This window comes from Puma concolor, chromosome C1 (assembly GCF_028749965.1).
Source record: "Puma concolor isolate L17-30 chromosome C1, mPumCon1.1.hap2, whole genome shotgun sequence".
Classification (NCBI taxonomy): Eukaryota; Metazoa; Chordata; class Mammalia; order Carnivora; family Felidae; genus Puma; species Puma concolor.
This window is the reverse complement of record NC_141674.1, coordinates 175,975,134-175,998,127: the sequence shown is the minus strand read 5'-3', so window position 1 is coordinate 175,998,127 and position 22,994 is coordinate 175,975,134. Positions and strand designations below refer to the sequence as shown.

General features: G+C 34.3%; 1 protein-coding gene and 1 long non-coding RNA gene across 2 annotated transcripts in view; one reads left to right on the top strand and one right to left on the bottom strand.

The window, feature by feature from the left end:
• The window catches only part of TFPI (tissue factor pathway inhibitor), a 71,150-nt gene that overhangs the window by 15,218 nt on the left and 32,938 nt on the right, over positions 1-22,994 (top strand). Inside the window, exons 2-3 of the mRNA XM_025912765.2 lie at positions 14,487-14,609; positions 21,825-22,022. Coding sequence (XP_025768550.1) covers positions 14,501-14,609; positions 21,825-22,022 — 307 coding nt within the window. The 5' untranslated portion in view covers positions 14,487-14,500. The remainder of the gene's footprint in view (positions 1-14,486; positions 14,610-21,824; positions 22,023-22,994) is intronic.
• The window catches only part of LOC147578586 (uncharacterized), a 291,483-nt gene continuing 289,928 nt past the window's right edge, over positions 21,440-22,994 (bottom strand). The window contains exon 6 of the long non-coding RNA XR_015255390.1: positions 21,440-21,747. This is a non-coding gene — a long non-coding RNA (uncharacterized LOC147578586). The remainder of the gene's footprint in view (positions 21,748-22,994) is intronic.

Sequence of the window (22,994 nt, the reverse complement as noted above, 5' to 3'; positions counted from 1 at the left end):
TTATCCTAATGTCTCAAGTTTTCTTCCCAAGACTTCACAGGTTTTTGATATTTCACTTTATCTAGGATGTGTTTCCCAGATATTACCCTTTCCAGTTTACAACTCTTACATTATTAAGAGTACTAATCATCTAATACTGAGTATATAGCTCAACTCTGATGTTCATCATAGTGTGACATGATTTGACATACTGTGTTTTTTCACCTTATTTTGCAATTTTCTTTTCGAGAGAAGAGTCTTTTTCTTTTCTCTTCTTTTCTTTCTTTTTTTTTTTTTAGAATTTTTAAAATTTTAATACAGTTCAAATCAGTGTGCCGGGTTCATTTCAGCTCCTTTACTGCCAAACATGGGGGGCAGGGACTGCTTCAGTTTCTCTGCCTTCTCTTTGTGATGACCAAAGTGTAAAGGTATCTGCTGCATCGGACTTTAAACTTCACATTATCCTTATTATTATTATTTTTTTTAATCTTGACGGAGGAGAGATCTAGAACAGTCCATGAAGAAAGCAGAATGGTGGCTGCCAGCGAACTTGGCACCCTTCCGCCTGGTCATGAGCAGAAAGTCCTTGATTTCTTCGATTTTGTGAGGCATGGTTAGGAGGGGCACAGGCGAGTGCACAGCAGGCAGAGTGGAGAGAAAAGTCTTAATCTAACTTACTTTGTTTAGTATCAAGCTAAACTCAAATAGTTTAAGGATTATAAATGAGAATGCTGATGAGGTATGATGTTTGGTGATATTGAAGATGTCAGGAATTCTCTTGAAAAGAGTGATTCAAACAATGATTCTTTGAATTGAGGATAAACAAGATCTTTTTTTTTTTCCCCACATTTAACCCCCTTCCATTTTTTTTTTCCTCGTTGCCTGAATTGGGATAAGTCACATTTACCATTCTGAAAACAAATGTGGCCATTTCTTTGGTTCTTTACTCTCATCAAACTTTAGGCTGTACTCTGGAGATATTTGCTACTTCTGTACACACTGGAGTTTGCAGGGGTGAAATTTTGCTAAGGAAAACCTACTAAGGCCACGCATTCTGTTACGTGTGTTTTCCACATATTATCTTTATTCAAAATCAACACAGATTATAACCTGTTCTAACCCTTTATTTAGCAGCTAAAAACCTAGAGTTGCATGGATGTTTAAAGCTTTTTCCTAGTTGACAACTAGAAAGAACCAGATTGACGTTCAAAAGGCATCTTGTTCCTCTCTTACATCCATTCTTTTCACTTTATTTTTTGCAGTCTTACCCTACATATGAAATAACATTAATATATTTGTTTGCTCTCTCATCTCTTTAGACCCTTAATTTATTTTGAAAGAAAATAGTATACCAGAGCAGATGCATATATTTATTATTACCAATCTTTACTTTGCATCTTCATACTTTGTAAAATATTTCTCTAATTTGGTCATAGACATCATACTGTCCACAAAGACAGTCACTTTTTATTGCAGTTCAAATGAGTGATTGGTAAAGTTTAAAGAAACACATATACACTCTCACACATACACACCATTTAGGCAAAGACAAAGAAATAAACATTTTTATAAGCCCCTGAAAAAGGTGTATATTGGAATTATATACCTGAATGGCAATTTACACACGTGCAAATTCTTAAAAATGTACAAGATTTTGTCCTAATAATTCCTTGCCTGTGAATGTACCAAAAAGGAATAGTGAAGGAAATTTTAAAATGTTAAACTTCAAATATATTTATTACATTGATGTTTGTAATGTTTGTGATAACTTAATTTTCTAATTGGCAAAATAAATTCTAAAACAATAAAAAATAAAATATTATACAGTTATTAAATGAGGTTATATAGGTCATTTTAGAGAGATACCTATATCCTCATGTTCAATGACAAAGGAGGTTACCAAAATACATATGTGCTGTGATTATTCACGTTTACGTAAATATTAGCATACATATACATACACTAATACACACATGTTCACATATATCTGAAATCATATGCACCAGTGTTTTTTGTTTTGTTTTGTTTTCTCTGAGTGTGTAGGTTGATGGCTATTCTAGGATTTTCTTCTCCTGTTCTTTATGTTCTATGATTCCTTTTTTTTTTTTTTTTTTTTTTTTTGACGTTTATTTATTTTTGGGACAGAGAGAGACAGAGCATGAAGGGAGGAAGGTCAGAGAGAGAGGGAGACACAGAATCGGAAGCAGGCTCCAGGCTCTGAGCCATCAGCCCAGAGCCAGACGCGGGGCTGGAACTCACGAACCACGAGATCGTGACCCCAGCTGAAGTTGGACGCTTAACCGACTGAGCCACCCAGGCGCCCCTGTTTTATGATTTCTTAGAAATGAACATGTATTACCTTCCCCAGTTAAGAAGACCGTTTTAATTCTGTAAATATTAATAAGATCAGTTGGTCAGAATCAGTCTCTCAATAATACTCTCCCTCTTTAAATGAAGGTATTTATTAAATCTATTATAATTAGTAATACATAGTCATAGTATATTTTGCCTATGGCTCATACTATCTTAACAATACCAAACAGAATGCTTACTTTATTTTCAAAAAAATATTTATTGAGATATAATTGACATATAACTTTGTGTAAGTTCAAGGTGTATAACATGTTGATTTGATATATTTGGAAACTGCAATGTGATTATTACCATGTTAGCTAACATCTCCATTGCATCACAAAATTATCACTTATTTTTTGTGGTGGGAACAATTAAGTTGCCTGTTAACATTTTTGAAATTTATAAAATAGTATTGTTGTCTATAATTATTACATTGTGCATTAGATATCCAGGATTTTTTTTTTTATCTACCAGTTGCAAATTTGTACACTTAAACAACATTTCCCCAATTTTCCCACTCCCATCCCCTATTAACTACCATAGAATGCTTGCTTTTCATTTGTGCAGATATATCACTTAGATGAAAACTAAGTGATAATACTATGTTTTTTCTAGATAGAATCAAACATAAATGAAATAGACAATTTCTAAACGGTTTTATTAATAAAAAATGTCACATTTTTCCCATTGCAGAGATGGGGAAAAAAATAAAATTTCCAGTTACTTAAAACTTATAAGCTTATTATAATCATAGAAGTTATACTGAAAGAGGACTGAACTATAGATATTTCTGAATGAAAAAATTAAATTGGTATCATGAAAAATATTTGTAATCAAATAATTGCAAAATACATATAGAAACAATTTCTGTAGATACATCTTTCATTACTTTTCTGTTGACATTTTTTATAATAAATATAAAAAGAAACTGACACCTAACCGACTGAGCCACCCAGGTACCCCATTAGTGATTATTTTGTTATTGTGTAAATATTTCTGCATCAGTCTATCCGTAAATATGGGAAGTTGGCTTTTGGCCCAAACCTTAGCTAACCGCATTCAAGAAGGGCACAGGTCAAAGCCTTAGGAAAAAAAAAAAAAAAACTGGCGGGAGGGGGGTCCCTTATACTTGGGAAGATGACACAAAAATTCACCTAGTAGCCAAAGATTGAATGAATAGATTAGAACAAGTCACACAAAGGAACCGCAAAAAAGGTACCTGAAAAATCTTTAAAGCATCATATTTTCTTTTTTCCCCAAATTTTAGAGGAAATAGAAGACACCTATACAAATCTTAAAAAAAAAAAAAATCTTGGCTAAAGACCAAAGTTGAAAACAGCAAACTCCTATTTTATTTGAGCCTTATTTCAAGCATATAATTATAATTAGCTGTAGAATTATTTGGGATTCATATTCATATTGTAGACTGAGTCTTCATTTAGATTTTCTCCCTAGATGCCTGCTTTTAAGCTATTTTCTTACATTGGTTAATCAATTATACTTGTAGGATTAGCAACCAGAGAAACTGGTTTTTATACTGTAGTTCCTTTGGTGACATTGCCTGCTCATAGTCTTCAATTCACAATAAAGGTAATATTTCAAAGGCAAATAAATACAGACAGATATAAGTAATTGACATATTGGATAATATTTTCCTGAATTGTATTTAGTCTCTATCCCATAAGTCTTGTTTACTTTAAGGAACCTTTGGGAAAGTTGAGGATCTAGTCTTGCTTCTGTCACTTACTAGCCATGTGATGTTGGAAAATAACTCATGTATCTCTCACATAAATTCAGCATACCTGTGCCATTGGCTGTATAGCATTATTGTCCAGATACAGTGACCTGATAGATAAGAAACCACTTCAAAAAATGATAAGACTTTATTTTAAAATGATGTTTTATAAATGCCATATCTTTGCATTTCTAATATTTTTTTTTTAACTTTTTAAACATTTATTTATTTTTGACAGACAGACCACAAATGGGGGAGGGGCAGAGACACAGAGGGAGACAAAGAATCTGAAGCAGGCTCCAGGCTCTGAGCTGTCAGCACAAATAGCCCTGACATGGGGCTCGAACCCATGAGCCGTGAGATCATGACCCAAGCCGAAGTCGGACACTTAACCGACTGAGCCACCCAGGCACCGTGCACTTCTAATATTTCTTAAAACAAATGTGGTGTATATTCCCTATAGCCAGAATCTCATCACATTTTATCTAATTTTAACCTTATTTCATAGATAAATAATCCTGATGCCAAAATAATGCTTATAATGATGACTCAGTGTTCCAAGAATGTGGACCTGGGGTTGGGGGGGGTAGTTAATAAAGAGATAAAGAAGGCTCTGTACAGACTTGTTAGAATTTATTATGTGGCAAATGTGCAGTCACACAGCCTTAGACCTCTCTTGAGAAGCCACCCAAACATTTGCATTCCCACAATGTATTTATTAAAAAAATATTTTTTGCCTGAGAAAAGTCTGGCTCTGAAATCTCTTACTGAGATTATGCAAGTTCAGAAACTCTCCATCCAGGAACAAGAGTTGGAAGCCTATTAAAAATAGTTAAAAAAAAAAAACATTTCTGGACCCTGGTCATTATGAATATTTGGAAATTTTCCATTGAAAATACTACTCATAAAAAATGACCTTCAAAACATACAGAGAAAATAGAAAACTATAAAAATCACTGAAGGGTTTTTATCTTCCCCTTCTCTCACCATAAGTTTTATTTTAATTCTCTATTTCTTCATTCATTATCCTTGGTGTTAGTGTGCAGCAAACTCACCCAAAATGTGAAAGAGCCAAGGAGGCACATAGATTAAAGATAAAAGAAGGCTCCAAACTTTAGTGGGCAGAAAGGTAGCCCCCAAGGGATCAGCCAAATTGAGTGGATGGCAGTCATAAACACCAAGAGGATAACAACGTTAGCGACTGCTGAGCAGAAAATTGGAGTTATTCTTCAATCTATTTTTTCCTCTTTTCTGGTTGTCAGGTTTGTCTGTCCTGTCTTTCATTGATACACCACAAAGAAGCAGCCAAAATGAAACTCCTCCCTTTTTGACATAGCAAAGTATGCATTGATCTTGCAAATTAACAGTAAAACTTTAAAAAAGAAGTTCAATACTATGTGAGCTCGGAACTTTAAATTATATAAGCACCGTGCTGATAATACACAACACAATTACACAATATGAAATTTTTCCAGATTAATTTCAAGATGACAGATCACAGAAGATAACAAGAAAGAGTACATTCCCGGAACTAAAGGTAGACTAGATCAGTAACTGTCTACATATTGTTTCATGTCTTTCCCAAAATTATGTACTAGAAATCTAATGCTGTAATTCCAGCCTACTCTTAGTGTCTTCCATTCTCTGTGAGCTTTTCGCTCTTTGAATCCTGCCGTAAGTTCTCATTCACATCAATGTCCATTGCCATTCCTTTTCAGTTCTCTTCCAGTCACCAAAGCCAAATTGCCAACATATTTCTAGCTCCACTTGACTGCGATCCTTAGAATATTCACTTTACCTTAAGATCTGTACTGCTCATCTTCTAATTTGTAGCCCAGGAATTCTTGGCTTGCATACTAACCAAATCAGTACAAAAATGTTTCTCAGCTTCTCCCTAATCTCTTTCCAAATTAGTGCTATGCTTTCAATTATTTTCTAGACCTTCATAGAATGTGAGGTAACATTCTCAAGGAAGAATAAGCTCCATGAATATTGAGCTTCGGTTTTTTTACAGTGCACCCAACATGATGTCAAACATTACTTATACAAATTATAATAACTAAAATTTACTGAAGCAGTCACCATTCTAACTCCTTTACATTTAATCCTCACATCCAGTGAAGTAGGTTCTAGTAAAATACCCAATTTATAGATGAGTACACAGAAGCAAAGAGGGGATCAATATATTATCAAATTCACGTAATTGGTAAGTGACTAAACTGGTATGTGAAGTTTTACAATCTGTACTAGTTTACCAGGGCTGCCAAAACAATATCCCATAGACTGGGTAGCTTAAACAATAGAAATTTATTTCCTCACAGCTCTGAAAGCTAGAAGTTCAAGATGAAGATGTCAACAAAGAATGGTTTCTTTTGAGGTCTCTCTTCTGGGCTTATAGGTAGTAAGTCTTTCCTCTGTGTGTATCCATATCCTAATGTTTCCTCTTTATATAAGGACACCAGTCATATTGGATTAGGGCCCACCTCAATCTCATTGGTCCTTAATTATGTCTTTAAAGGCCTTATCTCAAAATACAGCACAGTCTGAGTTACTGGGGGGTTAAGATACCATATGAATTTGTAGGGGGACACACTGAGCCCATAGCACAGTCTCACTCCAGACTCCTTCTGTTAACCACTAAACAAACCTAAAAAAGAGAAAAGGCAGAAGGGAGATGGGGAGAGAGGAAGGAAGGAAGGAAGGAAGGAAGGAAGGAAGGAAGGAAGGAAGGAAGGATAGCAGGAAAAACAGAAGAGAAAGAGAAAAAAAGAAGGAAGGGAGGAAGGAAAGATATTACTTGGGATCAGAGCATGGGACATTACTTGGATTGATTTGATGGCTCTTGGTTTCCATAAGGGATATAGTCATCTCTACCCCAGTGATAAAATTGACAAGCAGAATAACCTTGTAGGCAGCCAGAAGCTGGGTACTTTATAGACATTGCTGAAGACAGAATTCCCCAATTCTTGGGACGACAGCTTGGTATGGTGATATGACTATGAACTCTGGAGTTACAGAAACAGGGATGCAAATATTAGCTGTCTCATTCTATTTGGAAAAATCATACTTCGTTTCTGAGCCTCAGTTTTCTTAAGATGGGTCTAATATTTCATGTAGAATAAGATTATTTTGGGGCGGGGGTGAGGACAGAAGGAGAGAGAATCTTAAGCAGGCTCCATGCTTAGTGTGGAGCCCAAAATAAGGCTCAATCCCATGACCCTGGGATCATGACCTGAGCCTAAATCAAGAGCCTAATGCTCAACTGAACCGCCCAAGTGCCCCATATTTTTTAAAAGGATTGTAGTTGATAGAAAGTTCATAGATAAGCCTATATCCTCAACAAGTAAAAATCTCAAGGTTCTTCCCTTTTCCTTTCCATTTTTGGCTCCTCACTACCTAGATTTATACTGACTACTTCCCTTTCTTTCGCATAATCTCTCAAGAATATTAATATCATAATAGTGAAATAACAAGTAATACATTTCTTTCACCTAATTATCTCTTTTCTAAGTACACTTTTTAAAAATGTTTGTTTATTTTGACAGACAGAGAAAGAGCAGGGGGAGGGGCAGAGAGAGAGGGAGAGAAAGAGTCCTAAGCAAGTTCCACATTGACAGTGCAACATGAGACTTGACCTCAGGAATCATGAGATCATAACATGAGCCGAAATCAAGAGTCAGGCGTCTAACTGACTAAGCCACCTAGATGCCCCTCTAAGTTCACTTTTAGGCATCCCTCCTACACACTACCATCTCTTTAGACTGGGTGTTAGCAATTGCTCTTTTTCCTCCTTTGATTTGGAAAATACCTGCCACTTAAGTAAAATTTTATAAACATGAAATCTAGTCTATTCATGTTATATTTTCCTTTAAAACTTTCCTTTTATACAAATTTTTCAACTGAAATATTTCATACTTCCAGAAAAGTAGAATATGCAATTTAAAAAAGACAGTTACATTTAGAAAAAGAAATATGGATGAATGACCACTCTATCACATTTGCTGCTAACCCCTCTTTATTATTTTTTGTGTGTGGGAGTGGTAGAAATAAATAAAACTGCATGGATATATCCAAAGATCCATACTATACCCTAATTTTAGCTCACAAAGTATACTCAAATTAATTCACTTATTTATCAAGTATTACTTTGTCATTTTTGGGGTATCAAACATAGAATGTGAAAGTTGCATAAAGTGTCTATGCTCACAATGGAAAATGCTTTACTGCTCAAGGCAGCGAACATGTATACAAATAAATATGTAAGTGGTGATAAGTGTTATTCAAAAAAACAAAGCAAGACATAACTAGTAGGAATGTGAAATGGTGCAGCTGATTTGGCAGTTCCTTAAAAGATTAAACAAAATTACCGTATGATCCAGCAATTCCACCCCTAGTTATATACCCAAGAGAAATGAAAACGTATGTCTGCACAGAAACTTGTACACAAGTGTTCATAATGTTATTCATAATATCCCAAAAGTGGAAACAACACAAATGCTCACTGACTGATAAATCGATAAATTATGGTATGTCTATACAATCAAATATTTTCAGCAATATAAAGAAATGAAATCCTGCTATATGCTATAGCACGAATGAACCTTGAAAACATTACGCTAAATTAAAGAAGCCAGACACAAAAGGCCATTTAGTGCATTATTCCATTTATATGAAATATCTAGAGTTAGGTGATATATAGAGACAGAAATTAGATTAATGGTTACCTAGAGATGTGGAATGGGGAAACTGGGAAGGGAGGAGGTAATGGCTGAAGGGTATGGAGTTTCCTTATAGGTTGATGAAAATATTCTAAAACTGATGGGGGCAGTGTTTGTACAACTCTATAGATACACTAATAGTTACTGAACTATTGGATTATTTTTAAAAATCAAATGTATTAAAAATAAAAATTGGTGCTCAAGATACTTATATGAAAATGAAGAGCTAAGCCATAAACCAAGATAAAATATTTATAATGTATACGTTTGGCAAAGAATTTATGTCCATAATAGGTACAGAACTTCTACAGTTCAGTAATGAAGAGACAAAGAAGCTTAAAAAAGAAAAACCAGGTTATTGGGATAGAGAATGATGAGGTACTGGTGCTGGTTACTTTTTAAATATGGTTCTCTAAGAAAATCTCTTGGAGGAGAAGCTATCTGGAAAGGGTACCAACTAAAAGAAGGGAGTTTGCTAATCCAGTATCTCGGAAAAGCATATTCTCATGACAAGAAATAGTGGTTTTGGGGGTTTCTGGGTGGCTAAGTTGTTTGCGTGACTCTTGATTTCAGCTCAGGTCATGATCCCAGGGTCATGGGATGGAGCCCTGCTTTGGGCTCCCCACTGAGCATATAGTCTGCTTGGGATTCTCTCTCTCTGCTTTCCCCTCTCCCATCCTTCTCTCAAATAAATTAATTAATTTAAAAAAATTGTAGTTTCAAAGTCTTAAACCTAGAAGTTGTATGGTTTGTTCAAGAATTAGCAGTTTCAGTGAGGCCAACAGATTAGTAGGTAGTGTCCATAAAGCCAAGCAATTACAGGAAAGACAGGAAATAAAATTGAAGGGGAGCTGGAAATGACTTATTGGGCACCCTTTCCCTTGGTGAAAAGACCCTACCTCACGATGATGATATGGTATAGCGAAACATTTCCCAGCTTCTGTCTTATATTTTTAATTGCCTTTATACAGGCCCACTTAGAAGACATAACCTTCACATACAATCTGTCCAGACTGAATTCATCCCTGATATGCACACCAATACTTACATTAACTTCCCTATTTCTATGATTACACAACAGTTTACTCAGGATGTGCTTGAATTCTCTGCCCTTCATATCCTGCATTTACTCACTCAGTTTTATCAATACTTAAAAAGTCTCTCCTACCTGCCCTTTTCTCTGTGGTTCCATGGACAACTCCCTGTTCATAATTTTAATCTGATCTTCTGCAACATTCTAGCTGTTAATTCCTTAAACTTTGCCCTTTTGACATGTTTCCATATATGCTGGATTTTATTAAAGCACAGATCACATCGTGCTTTTTAATATTTTTCTGGTTCAGAAAATCTACTGACTTTTCCTTAAATGTAACATTATTTGTCAAAGTATTTCCCCAAAATATTTTATGGGACAGTAGTCCCATATAAATTTGGAAATGCATTTAGTATATTCTCCCATAGAAAATACAATTGTACATTACCATAATAAGGATTCTATGAAAGTCCTACAGTTGAGAAACCTTTATAAGTTTTTTAATTCTGACATATATATATATATATATATATATATATATATATATATATGTAACAACTAATAACACGTTGCCTAACTCATATTCTGAGAACACATCTTGACCTAAAAGGATAAAATTGATGCTGCAAATTAGCACTAAAGTAAAAAATAGAAAACTTAAACTATACTAACTATAGATTATTCTGTGAAGTGTATAAAATGTGTTCATTAAAATGCATAAATTTTTAGAACTTAAATGGAATTTAAGGATAATGTAGCAAAAGTCATGTGTTTTATGAATCAGGTTTAAAAATATAAATTTATTTCCAAAGGTTACTTAACAGGCTGTTGGCAGAGCTAAGTATAGGAGTTTTAAATTTTGGCCCCCAAAAGATAAATACTATTTTTATTCAAGTTAAATAATTTAACATGAATTTATTGTCCACTACTATGTACCTGGCATATACAAAGATATCCTGACAATTTATCTAGGCATTGTTATTAACATTGTATATTTATTTAACTCTGTTGGTTACATGTAAATTCAAGGCTTCCTCTAGATTTTTAAGTCTCTCTTAGTGTCTAACATATTATCATGCACAACTAGTCACTAACATAACACCTTTATGTAATATATTCTTGCTATATAATTAAAAATTAAAGGGGACTTGGTAAGACTGAGGGTCCTCCTTCTGGTTCATAGCTGGCACCTTCTTGCTGTGTCCTCAGATAGTGAAAAGGATGAGGGGTATTTGTGGGGTCTCTTTTATAAGAGCATGAACCTTATCCCTTAAGACCTAATCACCTCTGAAAGGCCCTACCTCCTAATACCATCACATTTGGGAGTTAAGATTCTATATAAGAATTTGGGGAACACTAATAATTCAGACGATAGCATAATCCCACCAACAATAGTAAAGGTCCAAATGCTCATTAACACTTTATATTGTCAGCTTTTATTAATTTTACTTGTACTCTCTCACAATAGTGCTAATTTTAATTTTTCTGATGACTATGTTGAGTATCTTTTAATATGCTTATTTTCCATTTGCATATAATTTTTTGAGAAGTGTCTATTCAATCTTTAACCCATTTTTAATTGGATTATTTATTTTTAATTCCTTATACATTTTCAATGTATAATCTTCAGATACATGAGTTTCAAACACTTTCTCACAACTTCCTTTTAAGTGTCTTAATGGTGCTTATCTTGATGAGCAGAAAATCTTGATTTTAATGAAATGTAATTAACAGTATTTTATTTTATAATTGGTGCTATGTCCTGATTCAGAAATCTTTGCCAACCTTGTCATGAACATATTATCCTATGTTTCTTTTATAAGATTGAATGTTTTATATTTCACAGTCAGATCTTTGAACTCCTTTGAGTCAATTTTTCTGTACGATACCAGGTTGGGTAGTAGATATTTTTAATGGGGCCAGATATTCAAGAAAGTAGAATGCAGAAAGGTATAGTGAGTTAACCGATGTACAGCTTCAGTTTGGGTTTGCTGTCTTGTTTGCCGTTTTGCAATGTAAGTTAGTGATGCTTTTGGAAGTTTTAAAAAGAAATCAATTACAATGATATGTAATTAAGTCGGTTCACTTTAAGTGATCTCCACAAACTACAGCTTTACCAGTGTCATAACAAATTATAGTATTTTTTCAGTGGTGTGCCCAAATCAGTCTTTTGCTCTGGAAGGCTGAGTGCTTTTGGCCACTCTTCAGGGGCAACATTGTGGAGAAGAAAGAGGACTGGACTGGTAATCTGCTAACTTGATTTCAAACTCTGTGTGTCATTAATTAGCTGTAGTTCGCTGCAGGGCATTCTTATAGTTTTATCTGTCCGACACCCTTCCTTTCTTCTGGAAGCAACAATCCGCTCCTTCTTGGAGCTACATTTGTCCACCCTAAGACCCATACACTTATGTTAAGATTTGCAAGGTTACTACATTTTCTTATTTTCCAAACCTGAAACAAGTCCATTTCAGCTCCCCCAAATCGATTCCAGTCTCCCAACAGCTTGTCATCTCAAATGTATTGGTCTAAAAGTTTCAATTCTTCCAAATTGAAACCATCAGTGCTATTAAGCTATTTGAAACTAGTCCATAAAGAGAAGCAGTCACATTGTTTTCATGGAAGAATGTTTTAAGGTTTAAAATATCAGTGCGGTGCATCCTACTATTGTAGAGAAGGCTGGGCTGCACTGAGGGGGAATAAAGCTTGTCTAAGGAGTGCAGTAGCAATGAGCGACTCCTGGCGGTATTCAGCTCCCGACTCTCAGATCCAACCACAAACCTTCCTTTCTGATCCTAGATTATTCTACCTTCTCTAGAATGAATAAGCTGATGGCCTTTTGACCTAAACTGTCTGAGCTGTCTTGTGTTTCTTACAAGTAAGGAAAGTCTAAAACCACTAAAATCAGGCAACACTCTAGGCCAATATTTTAAAGAGAATAATTTGATGAGTTTGAAGCACAAATTCTCATCAAGTTCTTCAAGCACCCAACCTCAGCCTGCTCCCTAAACCATGGGACAGGAGAACATGCTATATTTTACAATCAAGATATAACAAGGTTGTATATCTCAAAGAAACTAATAGAAATAGAAGAGTCCTTGAAAGACTAGAAATTTAGCTGATAGACTCTTCAAAATTATGTATCTATATGCATATATATATACATACCTATTTGTGGATTCAAATACTTTATGATATGATATAGAAGGTATGTAACACTGCTATTGACTAAAAATCAAGTGTATGTTAACATTTACAAAGTGTTGTGAGAAAACAGGTTGTACCTTTCACTAGTAATTTTTATGATGCTTAAAGCAAAGGGGGATTATTTATTATTTATTACAAAGCTACAAACACCTTAATGGCGTGTATTGCAGCTATGATTTGTTATAGGCGTAAACACAGAATTCTCTAAATTGTTTTAGATGGAATATCCATTCCTGCATTTGTGACTATTTACTGATAAGATTTTGTTTTCTTTCCTGACGCTGATAACATCCTCAGTGGCTGAACATGTGCCTATGTTCTTTCTTTTTCTCTTCCTGTGCTGCATGAACACATTTCCTTCCATCTTTGAATCCAAAGGAGACAGAACCTTTAAAAAAATTTCAGTGTGGTTTTCCATTAGTTTTTACTGTGGATCTCTAAATCATTTTGAAAGAGGAAGTCTCACTTTCCTGCTGAAATCTATTTCCCTCAGAGTGTAAATGTGTTGGTTTATCACTTAAAGTCACTTTTCTGTTAAACTCTTTTGAATCAGATAATAACTGCCTAAAATGAGGGTGAACGAACTGAGGTAAAGGACTCAATAGAATGCTAGACATGTATTTTGTCCGCAGTTCTGTTTGCTCTCTCATAGAAAACCTGGTTTGGAAATTGGTTATAAAAACAAATCTATTTTAAAGGAAACAAGACAAAAATTTGTGAAGTACCTTTCTTTTTTTTAAAAGAAGTACTGGGGGCGCTGGGTGGCTCAGTCGGTTAAGCGTCTGACTTCGGCTCAGGTCGTGATCTCGCGGTTTGTGAGTTCAAGCCCCACGTCGGGCTCTGTGCTGACACCTCAGAGCCTGGAGCCTGCTTCAGATTCTCTGTCTCCCCCTCTTTCTGACCCTCCCCCGTTCATGCTCTGTTTCTCTCTGTCTCAAAAATAAATAAATATTTAAAAAATAAATAAATAAAAGAAGTACTGAAACAAAGGGAAAGTGAAATCAGGAATTTAACGTTGCCTGCATTAGTGAAATAACAGAAGAATGTACAAAATATTAAAATGTAATTAATTCTGGCTGAGAAAGAAGGGTAGCAAATATTCTTGCATTAGAACTGATGCAGATAAAATCTCATATGAAAATGGATCTTAATACATACTTAGCCATGTTGATGAGTATTTACCCATGTCTCTCAAATACTGCCATTTTAAATTTGCGTTCTGGAGGCTGAAATATGAGCTATGTACTTGAATATTAGACATATGTCCTGAATGTCTGTCTACAGTAGTAAATGCCACATACACGTTTTAAATATGACTCATGGAATTTGTGGACAGCAGTGTGTGAGAATACACATTAAATGTCATAGAAATTTACATGTGGAGGCATGCATAAGATTCCTACCAGTCTGCAGACAATTTGACATTACTCTTAATTAAGTATATCTGGGTTCTGTATTTCAGAGATAATTTCTACAATGAAGAAAGAACAGATTTTTTGGACTTCTGTGTATCTGCTGCTTAACTGTGCTTCTGCCCCTCTTAGTGCTGTCGCCGAGGATGCTGAGGAATATACAGATGTCACAGGTAAAATGTTAGAAGCATTCATCTTTTTCAGCTAGTTAAAGCTCTCAATTTTAATTCAATAATTTAATATATTTTTCTCCATTGTGTAGAAAAATTAGCTTTTGCAGAAGTGACATTTTTCTTGGGAAATGTCTTATATGTAAAATGTAAAAAAAAAAAAATCCAAACAACAAAAAAATGAAACTTACACCAAAAAAAGTCACTTTAGCAAGGAAGGCTCTTTTTTTCAGGCTATAATATCTTAACATTGAAGGATCTCTGGACAAGCGCAGGTAGCAAAGTGCTGTAGAAACAGCTCTCTGTGAACCGTGATGCCACCCTTTGGCTGGGATAAGTGTGAAAAGAAAAAGGAAACTACAGACATTCTCTCCTTTTCTTGCCTTATTCTCAAAATAAGAACTTCCCAGATGAGTCCAGTGTGAGAACCTAACCACACAGGACACTGGGAGATCTGGCTTAGTGCAAGTTAATTCTCATCCCAGAAAGCTCTGTATCTAAAAACAAAATATTAACAATCAGCAATAGAACAAAAAGAAGACTGTACCATGACTGTTATTATAGATTTCTTTCTTAAAAGTAATATTTTTGTGGCAAATTAGTAAAACATTGATAGAAATCTCAAGTCATTGGTAATAGTGAGAGAATATGAACAAAGTGATAGCTTCTATTCATATGTAATGTTTATGATGTACAAAAGACTTCCATAAATATATTTTTATTTCATATATCTAACCACTCTTTAAAGGGATTTAATTCAATATATTTCCCTTTGATAAAGACTAAATAAATATATATTATGTGCCTGAGATTGGTAGGTCCTAGGGAAGCAGTGATGAGTCAGACCAAGTTCTCAAGAATCTGTTTCACGGAGAGACTGTTCTATTGCCAGTGAAAAAAAAATTGTTATAAAAATTTCCTAAAAATGAAACTATTTAATAAACACTATAATCTGCTTTTATAAAATGAGAATTTAGGCATTATGAAATAAGCTCTAATTCTTCATTTGCCCCATTTATCAAAAGAGACAGCTTCCGATATTCTGGAAGTTGAGCAGAGAAGGAATGTAGAGAATAAAATCCCAACAGGGAAACAGCGGGCAACCCATCTTGGGAGGTGGGAGGAGAGAGGATCCCCAATATTGACCTAATCTAATCTCCTCAGTTAGCCTGAGAAAATGCACGCCAGGTCACCAGAAGCTTCCTGAAAATGTTGCTGTTGCCACAGTCGGCCAACAAGCCAGAATTAACCCATCAATAATTAAGCCAGAGTTTAAAATCTCTGGATAAATTCAGAAAAAAACCAAGCTGGCTAAGAAAACACCTTTATCTCAAAGTTAGACTTGAAGGTCACTAAACTGACTAGCTGCACAGTCTTAACCAGTTTTGGGGCTTGGGGTTTTGTTTTTAATTAATCTTTCAATAACATGATTCCATATCAGAATCCATTCAATTTTGAAGATACCATTTATCACACTGTGCCAAAGTCATGACATCTTTTTATAGAAGTATACCATTTCATTGAATAGAGTATTATCATCTTATAAGAAAACATAAGGTTTTATTGCTTCTCTCACAAGGGAATAGTAGACCTTTTCTTAATCAGTCTAACCAGCGGGGAGGATGAAAAACAATAAACCTTTTGATCATAAAAAACGGTAGTGACAAGATTTTTTTTAAATTCCTTTAGAGTGGGAGAGAGAAGATTAGCAGGGAGCATTTAAAGAAAAGCAGGTGTCCTTCATAAGATTTAGAATCAGACAGACCTAAGTTTGCATGTGTGGTTTGTCACTCAGTGGCTTTGCAAAATTAGGTGAGTTATGTAAACTCTCTGACTCCCAGTGTCTTTATATATAAAGACGTAAATAATTATGTTCATATGGTTGTTATATGAACTGCGTAGAAGCACCTGGCACATTTTGTGGCAGGGAGAAGTCAGAGCATATGGCTGCGTTCTTAAATAGTAAATTCCATTAAAACTCTAGACTCCCAAACAAGTTCCAGGAGAATGAGGACTCTAAAAGGGATGTGACATATCCCCAAATATTATCATGAGCCTTCTATCCAACATCCCAGGGCAGGGGGAAGGGAGACTGAGATTGTAATCCTCAGACTATGAGACATAAAATACAAGAAATCAATGACAAAAATGACATAATATAAACCATAATTCTGTCTGGCTGCATCAGATTAAATTCCTGTTATACTGCTCTGTATGTGTTTTCTAGTTACTTGGTGTTAGGCAGATCCTTGTCACTAACACTTTCCTCAAGTCTCAGTTTCAAGTCTCAGGAAAGCTCTCCCTGATCCTTCAGACAAGCTTAGGCATCTTAGTACACACAAACACAGCACCTTGAACGTCCTGAATATTTATGTAAGTAAGTCTTCAGTGTCTGCATGCTACATGAGAGTGTGTGTGTGGGGGGGGGGGGGGGGGAGGGTGTCTGCTGCCACCTGATATTTGTACTATCACATCCGCCCTGACCGCTCAGTGCCTGACACATATCAACACACGATTGTTAACTTTCAAAAGGATTTATCCGAAGTAAGAAATAAAAACCAAGACAGACTTGCATCCCTTTTGGATGGAGTGCATGGCACCACATTCAAGGGAGCGCACCTCATCACTCCCCCACGTCAGCGATGTGCAAAGTGTGGGTCGTAAGCTGATGGGACAACACAATATTCTAATACATGATTCATCTAAAAAATACATTAAAATGTGAACAGTAACGATAAAGAACCAGGTAATAACTTAATAAAATATAGTTTACAATTAATTCTTAGTGTTTCATTTGGGAAGTTGTTGTAAAATCACCTGCTTTCATTATTGAAACATTTTTAGTTTTTATAAAGTAAATTTGAGAAAAAAAATGTATTGAGTGGAAATCCTAGGATTAAATCTATGTCCTTGACCTAAATGCCAATCTAGAAATCTCAGTCATGCAGATCTGTGACAGTATCACTCAATGTTAAGAATGTGTGAGATATTTGGTGTAAAACTATGTGGGGTCAATTCTAAAGCCAGCACTTATGGTGTGAACTGAGCAATTAATTTCGATAGTGCTATTTTATAATTTTTAAAATGGTATTTAAAAATACCTAATTCAGTAGGTTGTTGTGATTATTAAATAATACAATTACAAAATGTCTGGAGCACAATTATTCATAAACAACAGCTGTTACTACTACTACAGGCATAAATATGGTACTAGCTTTCGTTTTTGTGGTGATGGCCTGCCACCTGGTGGCATAATTACTAAATAGCAAGTTGAGGGAGCGATATTTGTTTAATAGACAAAATGTAAAGTAAAAGTTTTGGCATGATGAATAGGACTATCAAATACATCAAAAGTCAAAATCAGAGGAGTCATCAATGAAGATGTGACGATTTCTGAAGATCTGAGGTAGCATCAACATGGGAATAAGGAATCATAATATTATGAGGAGCGCTATAGGAATTTCTGAAAAAATGGGATATAAGCCATAAGCTTCAAAATATCTGAATATTATTTATTATTCCTAGCTAATTCTCAAAATTATTTATGTTACTCCTGAGATCCTGAGACCTATTCTAAGATCAGACATTTATAGAACTGACAGGTCAAATTTTTATCGGTCACATAAAAATGCATCCACAAATACATTGTGCTAATGCAATGATACTTATCGTGGGTCTGCTCTCAATCAAGTGCACTGCTTAGAGTCTTTGAGGCAAAGTTTCTAGCTTCTCACAACTTTTAACAGGTCAGAATGTCAGTCACAGTATTCTAAATCTTTAAGTAAAGAAAGGGAATATAAGCAGCATTTACAATTATTCACAAATATACTACCGCTCAGAAAAGGCTTTCAGTCATTATTGAACTCAAACTGACAACTGTAATTTCAGTGATGAATGGGAAAGATATTGTTTCACAAATCATTTTTTCTTTATATTTACATATTTATCTATGGAAAATATTTTTACCAACTCTAAAATGCTGTTATATATAATGTATATGTATTATGTATAAGTGCTCTTATATATATAACATTTATCATGAACTATAGAAAAAAGCACCTGTGTGTATAATTTAAGAAAATAAAATTTCAGGGAAGTCTAAGAACATTTAAGCAAAATTATAATTCTGAAGTACACATTATTAGATGCCAGAAACTTTTAATATGCCTTGAGAGACATTTTATTTATTTCTTAATTTTTTAATTTTTTTAGACACATTTTAAAGCCAATCATATTCAAAAAGTTCACCGGCATAAAATATTAGGTACATCATTAAAAAGAAAAGGAAATGAGATTTAAATTTATATATGTCAATCAACGTTATTTACTCATTTCGTAAACTATTTACATATATATTATAGAGATTGATTGGCTTTTGGGACATTATATAATTGGTATAACAATTACTTAAAAATATCGTATAAACACCCAAATTATATTTTTCAACTGCACATACCCCACAGGAAGCTGAAAACAGACAAGTGCACAGGTGCATAAAATTCAAATTAGTTAAAGGTTTGACCAGTATTATAACTTGTAATTAGCCAGTTCATGAAAATTGTGTTTGGTGTGAAAGTATATATGTCTTTTGTAGATGAAGATCTATATGTCATAATAAATCTCTGTTCTATGTTTTTCTACCTTATCACATTTGGAATCTGAAAACTTAACTGTTCTATAATTTGTCAGCTCCATTTATTTCAATTGAAAAAAATGTCAATTATATTATCAAAGAAATAAAAATGGTGTGATATGGTATTTTATAAATTAAACTTAGATTTTTTTTATGGTTAGAAGTTGCATTAAATTGATGAATGGATAAAGAAATTGTGGTTTATATACACAATAGAGTACTACGTGGCAATGAGAAAGAACGAAATATGGCCCTTTGTAGCAACGTGGATGGAACTGGAGAGTGTGATGCTAAGTGAAATAAGCCATACAGAGAAAGACAGATACCATATGTTTTCACTCTTATATGGATCCTGAGAAACTTAACAGAAACCCATGGGGGAGGGGAAGGAAAAAAAAAAAAAAAAGAGATTAGAGTGGGAGAGAGCCAAAGCATAAGAGACTCTTAAAAACTGAGAACAAACTGAGGGTTGATGGGGGGTGGGAGGGAGGAGAGGGTGGGTGATGGGTATTGAGGAGGGCACCTTTTGGGATGAGCACTGGGTGTTGTATGGAAACCAATTTGACAATAAATTTCATATATTGAAAAATATATATAAGCCAAAAATAAATAAATAAATAAAAATAAAAGTTGCATTAAGGGGTTGAGATAAAATTTACATGTTCATAAATAATTACCATGGAGTGAATGAAACAGCATATTAATAACTTATGCATAGAAAGCTATATTTTTAATCCTTCTAAGATTTCAGGGCATAGTTATCATTTTATGACCCATATAGAAAATGAAAAATAATATTCCAATTATTTTATCACAAAGAATTTTAACATTACTGAAATATAGCTAAAGCTAGACATTAATTCGATATAGGTCATTAAAATAACAAAACCTGAAGGGTAGAAGACATTAGATAAACTTACCTATTCTAACTTTGATGATATGCCTATCTTCTCTTTCAAAAAATTCACAGAAATTTTGAAATTACAGGAATTCAACACTGATTTCCTTCTCGATGATTTATATCCACAAACTTTTTTTTTATTTAATGCTTTTAAAATGTTGCATATATTTTTTACAATGATGACATTCATTCATATTTTTCAATGTAAATTATTTTATAGTGTATTAAAACCCTTTGGGGGAAGATACCTAGACTTCATCAGTTTTCACTTAGCAGAATACTGCTGCCCTCTGAAGGGTAAATTGGTTTAGGTCATTTTGAGGTTTCAATATCCCTCAGAAGTGACCAGAGTGAATACTTAAAGTCTTAGAAAATATATTATAGACAATCCTCAGAAGTACGAAATGGCATTATTTGGTCTTTATTATTTTGGTGGTACCAGCCACAATTGTCCATGTCTATCATACCGATAAATCTATAAGCAAATGCAACTTCTTTAAAATTAGGCCTCTATTGTTGGACTTAATAAAATTAAAAAAAATTCTGCTCCTGAAATCATTGTTTCACCATATGCTAACTAATTTGGATGTAAATTTTAAAAAATAAAAAAATTAAATTAAAAAAAATTAAAATGAAAAAAATTGAGTTTTCTGTATGTACAACTCCCTTCACAAGATATGAAATCCTTCTGTGACTAAAATAAGTGACGGAATACTGAGGGAAAAAATATTCTAACTCAAGATCAAAATATTGCCTCATTCTATTTTAAAACATAGACAGTGTTGTATAACTTTTTCAACATTGCTAAAATACCGTTACCAACCATGGTAAGTAAAAGAATGGACCATGATATATATGTACTTGTAATATCAAACGCCTATACTTTCATAATTAGGGAAATGGTTTAACATGGTATGATATAGTACACAGATATATGAATCTAGATATACTATTGTTTGTAGCAAGTTATGTGTAAAAAATGGCACAACTGTGGTTTAGAGAGAGCAAATCAAAGAGTTGACATCAATGTCTGCCCTTAAAAACTGCTGAATTTGGGGCGCCTGGGTGGCGCAGTCGGTTAAGCGTCCGACTTCAGCCAGGTCACGATCTCGCGCTCCGTGAGTTCGAGCCCCGCGTCGGGCTCTGGGCTGATGGCTCAGAGCCTGGAGCCTGTTTCCGGTTCTGTGTCTCCCTCTCTCTCTGCCCCTCGCCCAGTCATGCTCTGTCTCTCTCTGTCCCAAAAATAAATAAACGTTGAAAAAAAAAAAAAATTAAAAAAAAAAAAAAACAAAAAAACTGCTGAATTTAAAAAGATGTCTCTATTTAATTTCTAATGTCAACACACTTGTTACCTTACAATTGCTACTCAGTTCCACATTGATCAACTGGTATATTTTTAAACAAATCCATAGCAAGAGTCTAGAAAACTATTCTACATTTTCCTTTAATAATCAGTAATCAACTATTAAACTCTAATAGTTGATAAAACCTGTTTCATTGGTGTGTTTAAAAACTTTATGTACCTGTTGGATAATCTTGAATGACTTGTCATGGTTTCTTCAGCCTGTGTTATTTCTGTTGTACTTTTTCAGAAAAATTAGGACATTCTGAAAAGGAAATGAAAATAAAGAACGTTATTGCAGTATTGATGAAAGCTTATATATCTTTTATTTTTACCTTGTAGATGATGGGTTACCACCACTGAAACTTGCACATTCATTTTGTGCTTTGAAAGCAGATAATGGCCCATGCAGAGCAATCCTTCCGAAATTTTTTTTCAATATTCACACTCAACAGTGTGAAGAATTTATATATGGAGGATGTGAAGGAAATCAGAATCGCTTTGAAAGCCTGGAAGAGTGCAAAGAAAAATGTATAGGAGGTAGGTTTCTGGGGACAATTATTACCCAAGAGCCATTAGGTTCCTTTAACTTTTTCAAAAAGTTCAGGGTTATTAGATCTAATGATATATTTGATAATTTTAGAAAAAAAAGTTAAACTATTTTAACATTCCAAGGAACATTTTGTTCATATTTTTGGCATTCATGTGCAAATATCGTTTTTCATTGTTTATATCAGTTATCATAAGTTATATTAAGCCCCACTTATTATCCTATATTTATTTCTCCATAATAAAGAAGAAAAACCTTTAAGTTCACTGATTTTATATCTGCAATGAAGTGAGTATAATTCAGTCTTCCTGGGCAGCTGTGAGCTGTTAGTCACACTGACTTGGTCTTTCCTTATCAGTACAGTGATCTTATAGCTATTCCTGTCAAAATAATGAATCTGAGAATCCACTTTGAGGCTCTCAGTGGCTACTAATGAGAAAATTCTAAACTGCATCAGAAAGCAGAAATAGGGGCATCTGGGTGGCTCAGTCAGTTAAGCATCTGACTCTTGATTTTGGCTCAGGTCATGATCTCATAGTTTGTTAAGTTCAAGCACCGAACTGGGCTCTGCACTGGCAGTGAGGAGCCTGCTTGGGATTCTCTCTCTCTCTCTCTCTCTCTCTGCCCCTCTCCTACTCTGTCTCTCTCTCAATAATAATAATAATAATAAACATTAAAAAAAGAAGAAATACATATATATGAAAATTAAGTCATTTTCTTTGGGACCTTGGAATATTGTAGAAAATACTATACTTACTGACCCCTGTAGATTTTACTGAGCTCAACTTTTCATATTTTTACTAAGTAATAATGTTTAAAAGTATATCATATTATATTGTTAAGGTTTATTGAACACTTTTATTTTGCTTTAATCCTATTAAAACAGCATTGTTTCCTGAATTTTACAAACTATAACGTGGTTTCATCTCGTCTCGTGATAAATCCCAAATCACTTCTGGTCA